We start from the raw sequence: 5,116 nt of genomic DNA on the forward strand, positions 1-5,116 counted from the left end.
ATCCTTCTGCCTTTCCCTTCCTAGAAGCTTCTGTTGCTTCACCAAGACAGAGGTCAGTTGCCCTAGTATTTTGTAAACCTCTTAATCAGATGAGGACGCCCCCTTTAATTTCTAGAGCGGTATGAGTTTTTGCCATGAATAGTTGCTTTCATCCAGTGCCTTTCCTGCAGCTCATACCACGATCAGAGGATTTTCCCTCCGCTCTATTAAGTGATGGAATATTGGATTGATTCACGATCCCTAAACCAACCTAGCAGTTCTGGATGGAACCCTACAGGTTGTAAAGTACCTTCCTTTCCACAGATGTGGCTGGATTCGCTGTAGGGTGTTTACCTGGGCTCCTGAACCTACGTTCATGGGTGGGTGTGACGTTCAATTTTTCCTTTCTCGTAATGTTCTTGCCCGGTTTTGACACCAAGGTGTGGCACTGCGGTAACAAAGGAGGGACTCTACCTGGGGCACAGTCGGCTGCACAAGGCCACCGCTTCAGTGGGGGATGAGGGAGGGGGATGGGAGACCCCACATGAGCATCTTCAAAGGGTCTTGCAGCCAAGAAACGGGCCGGCAGTCAGCAGCCAGGGAGCGTCGTCATTGCCCCTTCAAAGGTGTGGAACTGAGGATCGGAGAGCTAAGGACACAGCCCTGGTTGGGGGGGTGGGAGGTGTCTGCACTTACGCTGCTCTACCCTGTGCCCCACAGCCCCGGGGGTCCCTGTGCAGCACGAGGGAGTCAAACTCAGTCAGGCTCCAGCAGGGGAGTCGAGATGGGGCACATCCCGGCTCCCGCTTGCAGCCCCCTCACTCCCGCTGTGCCTGGCTCTGCCCAGATGGTCCACTCCAGGGGAAGCGCCCGGCAGCATGGCCCAGGCCGTGTCACGGAGCCACCCCTGTCCCCTAAGCCAGGGTCATCGGTCAACCCCCGATGGGGAAGGGCATCCAGGGCTGCCGCTCCCCCGGGGCCGCTCCCCGAGTCCCAGGGCCCCACGACCAAGCTACACAAATGTCTGGGTGGCCGTCAGACGGGAGACCTCAGGGCTGCCCAGGGCTGCCCAGGTCAGCAAGCGGCTCTGTGACTTGATCATTGATGGGAACACAAGGACCCTGGAAGCCTGCCCAGGCGGACACACCCGCTGTTCCTGGAAACAGCATGACTGCACCACGCACGGGCAGGGGGGCTGTGGACAAGGGCAAAGTGGCCATTGTTGGCCGCAGGCCCAACAAATAGAAGGTAATTGTGGTCAATGGGAGGGGGCTGGTGACAGCCCACCACGTGGCCAGGAACCTCTCCCGGCAGGGGACAAAAGGGCCACCACCACGGGCTCTGGACACCTGTCCGAGGTGCCGCCGGCCATCCCTCAGCCCCCCTGACTCGCCATGAGCCTCCTGCTGCTGGCTGTGGGGCTGACCCTGCTCGGCTGCCCCCAGGCCCTGCACTGGGGGCCCCAGGACCCCAACTTCAACGAGACTCTGGTAGTCAGCCGCGGGCGTCGGGCGTGGGATGGAGAGGCGGCTGGGGGCAGCGGCCGCAGGGACAGGGCCAGCCAGCACCAGCGTCCCCCCCCTCTGCTCCCCAGGTCAGCGGCGAATGGTTCTTGGCAGGGATGGCCTCCAACCAACCCAAACTCCTGAAGGAGGACAAGGACGCGCGGCTGCTCGTCCACCGCATCCAGGTGACCCCCAGGGCCCTGCAGCTCCACCTGCACAAGAAGTAAGTCTGGGGCAGGTGCGGGCAGGGCGGAGCCCAGGTGAGTCACACGACCCTGTCCCCCGCCCCCCTCACAGCCTGCTTTCCGGGCTCAGAGGTGATGTGCGGCGGGGCGAGGGGCTCACTGCCTGGAGACGGACACGAGAGTCCAAGGTCCAGGGTGGCCGAGCTCCCCCAGTTCCACCGAGGGGCTGCACGGAGAAGGCCGAGCCCTGCCTTCCAGACCGCGGGTTCCAAGGCGACCTGTCACCCCCTCCCAGGGTAAATGGTGCATGTGTCCCAATTACGATGATGGCAAATAAAACGAAAAGGAAATTTCAGTACCTGCTGGAGAGTAAGTATAGACTCGCCATCCTCCAGCCCCACCGCTGGAGGTGGAGTGTGGCCCCATCCGCCCGGCCCCACTCCATCCCCAGTTCGGGGCTGAGTGTGGCCAGGAGCCCAGCTGCCAGGACGCCCACCTCGAGACGGCGTCCCCGGGCCGGGCGCGGCACCCCCGTGGCACCAGCAGCAGAGGCGGGCACGTGTGGGCGGAGGCGTCCGGGAAGGGCCCGAGGCCCACACCCGGTCCTGCCCAGCCCGGGGCTCGGCTGGCCCTTAGGAGCAAGTCGTCCAGCCCTGTGAAGGGACCAGAGGGGTCCCAGGGTGTGGTTCTTGTCCCGCCTCCCACCCTGACCCCCGGGGTCACAGATGCCGACCAGAACAGGCTTTTCCTGGAAGAAGTGGACCCCAAGAGCTACGTCATCCTCTGCAACCACCGCGAGAAACGTGAGAAGGAGGTGGTGGTGGTGAACCTCCTGAGTAAGTGCCCAGAGACCCCGCCTGCCTGTGCCCACACGTGGACCACCCGCCACCCCGCAAGGGCAGGGCAAGCCCCTCCCCCCACCCCCTACAGGGACACCCAGTCCCCTGCGGGTCCCAGTCCCCAGGGAGGACACTGGGCCACAGCCAGCAAGACACAGGATAGACCCCGGCCACCTCGAGGCCGTTTGGACCCAGACACCCTCAGACTTTCCTGGGGCCCCAGCCCTTTATCCCAACGTGGAGTAAACAAAGGACAGAACACAGCAACAACCAGGACCCAGAGAAGAGGCCTGCCCCCACCCGAACGCTGGTCCTGTCCCCATAGCCACGCCCACACCCCGAGAGGGCAGCCTCCCAGCCCCCAGAACCCCACCGCCCGCGATCCCAAATGACCAGCAAGAGAGACGGCCCCTGTCACTGTGCCCCCAGGCCGGACACCCGAGGCAAGCCCGGACGCCCTGCTACTATTTACCAACTACTGTAGAAACCACGGGATCCACCCCACCAACATCATCAAAGTGACCACAACTGGTGGGTGCCCACCCCTGCCCCAGCCTCGGACCTCCGCTCAGCTCGCCACAGGTCACTTCCTCCGCGCCTGACAATGGGGAGGCTGCCGGGCCCAGGTGGGTAACCTCTGACCCTGTGGGGACTGCAGCAGGGGATGCCCTGGGGGTGGGGGTCGGCAGCAGGTGCCGCTCAGCACACGCGCTACCAGCTGCGCCACGCGGGGCCTTGCCGTCTCGGAGACTCAGGATGCAGTGCCGGGGAGCGTGGGAGGGACCCAAGGTGGGGACGCCCATCGGGCTGACCCAGGCTGACACGGGCAGGGCCAGCGGGGGGGCAGAGGGGCCTGTGGACACACTCGGGGTGGGCCTGCAGGTGGAGGGCTATAGAGAGCAGACCTTGGGGGTCCAGGGCCTGGCACGCAGCTGCCTGTGACAAAAGCCCCTCCCCATCGCCTCCTCTGTCCCTCAACAGACGCCCCCAGGCCGTGACCCGCGGGAGGGCCCGGGGCAGTGGGGAGCCAGCTGCCCTGGCTCTCAAGACAGTGCCCCGCCCCTCCCACAGATCTGCCCCCACCATCCCCCACCACTGAGCCTGCCGCACCCCCTCTTGTTCACAGGGGTGTTTCCCAGGCACCGAAGGACCAGAAGATCTCGGTTAACCCAAGGAGCCCTTCAGCTGCCCCACCACCTAGCAGCAACCTCCACCCTCCTGGAGGCCTGTCCTGCCGTGTCCAATAAATGATTGACCTGGACCCAGTGTGCTCTGGGGGGGCCTCAGCCCTAACACAAGCATGGCCAGTGCCAGCATGGTGACCGGGAGCTGCCCACTGACACCCCATCCCAGGCCAAGGCTGCTGGGGACAGGGGATGGGGACCCTCCTGGCGACACCAAGCTGGCCTTGGACTCACACCCACAGGGTTTGGAGAAGCTGCTACAGGTTCACCAGGACACCGTTCAGAGCGCAAAGCTGGGAGATGGTGCAGGGAGGGGGCAAGGCCAGGCCCCACGGCCACCCTGGTCCCCTCAGGCTCGGGGCTGTGAGCAGTGGCAGCCCCAGGCCTCACCCCGTGGTGGTGCTGTGGGGTGAGACCCCGGCAGTGGGGTCTCCGGGCAGAGAGCACAGCTCCGGTGGGTCGGTCAGCAGAGCGCCTGCAGGTTAGGGGCCCCTTCAGACCACACCCTGGTCTCCCCTAAATGACAGTGGCTGAGGCCTTGGGGGCGGACACAGTGGCTGGGCAGGCAGCAGAGGACGTGTCTTACCCTCCTCGAGCCGCCAGAGCCTGGTGGGTACCCCGAGCCCTCCTCCGATGCACACAGTGCCCAGCCAGGGCTCCCACCTGGGACCAGGGCCCAGGCGGCCCACTTGAGTCCCCCATCAGCCAGGCCCCCCTCCACTGGACCCCAGCCTCAGGGAAGCTCCCTGCCCCACAGCAGGCGAGCCCCTTTGCTCCCCCAAGGGCTGTACCTTGGGCCACTATTGCCCCAGGCCAGGGGGCTCTCTCCAGTGGCCAAGAGTCCCCCGAGGCCGTGTCTTGGGCCAGGCTCGGCCATGTGGCACCAAGGCTTACATCGGCCCAGGACGAGGGGGAGCTGGCTGCAGGGTCCCTCAGTCAGAGGAAGGGACCGCCCGCCTCCACAGCTGGGGCCAGGCCACACCCCAGCAGCCAGGCAGCGCTGACCCCTCCCTCTCTGCCTGCCCCGCCCCGGGCTCCACCAGGCGCACCCCCACTCCACCAGAAGCCCGTGTCCCGACCCACGTCCGCTCCCCTTGCCTCCTGTGTGCCCTCATCCTCGGGCAGCACCAACCCCCGGTCCACCCCACGGACGCCCTGGGTCCCAGCGGTCCAGGTCATGGTCTGGGGGTCTCCTCGCTCACTCCTACTTCCCCTCAGCACAAGCCGCTCTCACCCGAGCCGCCGGCCCCCGCCCCCCTACTCTGGGAAAGGCCTAGCACTCCTTGCCTCCAGCTCTGATTCCACCCTCAGCACACTGGGATGTGGGGGGCACTTACGACAAGGGAAGAGGGACCCCATCCCATCACCAGAGCTAAGCCAGCTCCGAAGGTGGTTTCAGAAATCCTGGATCCCGGAGACAACTG

At 65.2% G+C, this 5,116-nt stretch overlaps 1 protein-coding gene across 1 annotated transcript; it reads left to right on the forward strand.

Annotated features, from left to right (window-relative positions):
* Nucleotides 1–1,247: 1,247 nt before the first annotated feature.
* On the forward strand, nucleotides 1,248–3,134 carry LCN9 (lipocalin 9). Its single transcript, XM_089912594.1, has 5 exons — nucleotides 1,248–1,469; nucleotides 1,574–1,707; nucleotides 1,965–2,038; nucleotides 2,395–2,505; nucleotides 2,938–3,134. Exons 1-5 carry the CDS (start codon nucleotides 1,374–1,376, stop codon nucleotides 3,108–3,110), a joined length of 588 nt encoding a protein of 195 aa, XP_089768720.1. The 5' UTR covers nucleotides 1,248–1,373; the 3' UTR covers nucleotides 3,111–3,134.
* Nucleotides 3,135–5,116: the final 1,982 nt, after the last annotated feature.

This window comes from Delphinapterus leucas, chromosome 6 (genome assembly GCF_059928025.1).
Source record: "Delphinapterus leucas isolate spDelLeu-1000000601 "Yukka" chromosome 6, BTC_Dleu_Yukka2, whole genome shotgun sequence".
NCBI classification, from domain to species: domain Eukaryota; kingdom Metazoa; phylum Chordata; class Mammalia; order Artiodactyla; family Monodontidae; genus Delphinapterus; species Delphinapterus leucas.

Bases quoted from the DNA above. Each gene is read 5' to 3' on its own strand.
- LCN9 (XM_089912594.1), top strand. From the start codon at position 1,374: ATGAGCCTCCTGCTGCTGGCTGTGGGGCTGACCCTGCTCGGCTGCCCC. The intron at 2,039-2,394 runs GTAAGTATAGAC...CCGGGGTCACAG, and splicing joins ATTTCAGTACCTGCTGGAGA to ATGCCGACCAGAACAGGCTT. The intron at 2,506-2,937 runs GTAAGTGCCCAG...CTGTGCCCCCAG, and splicing joins GGTGGTGGTGAACCTCCTGA to GCCGGACACCCGAGGCAAGC.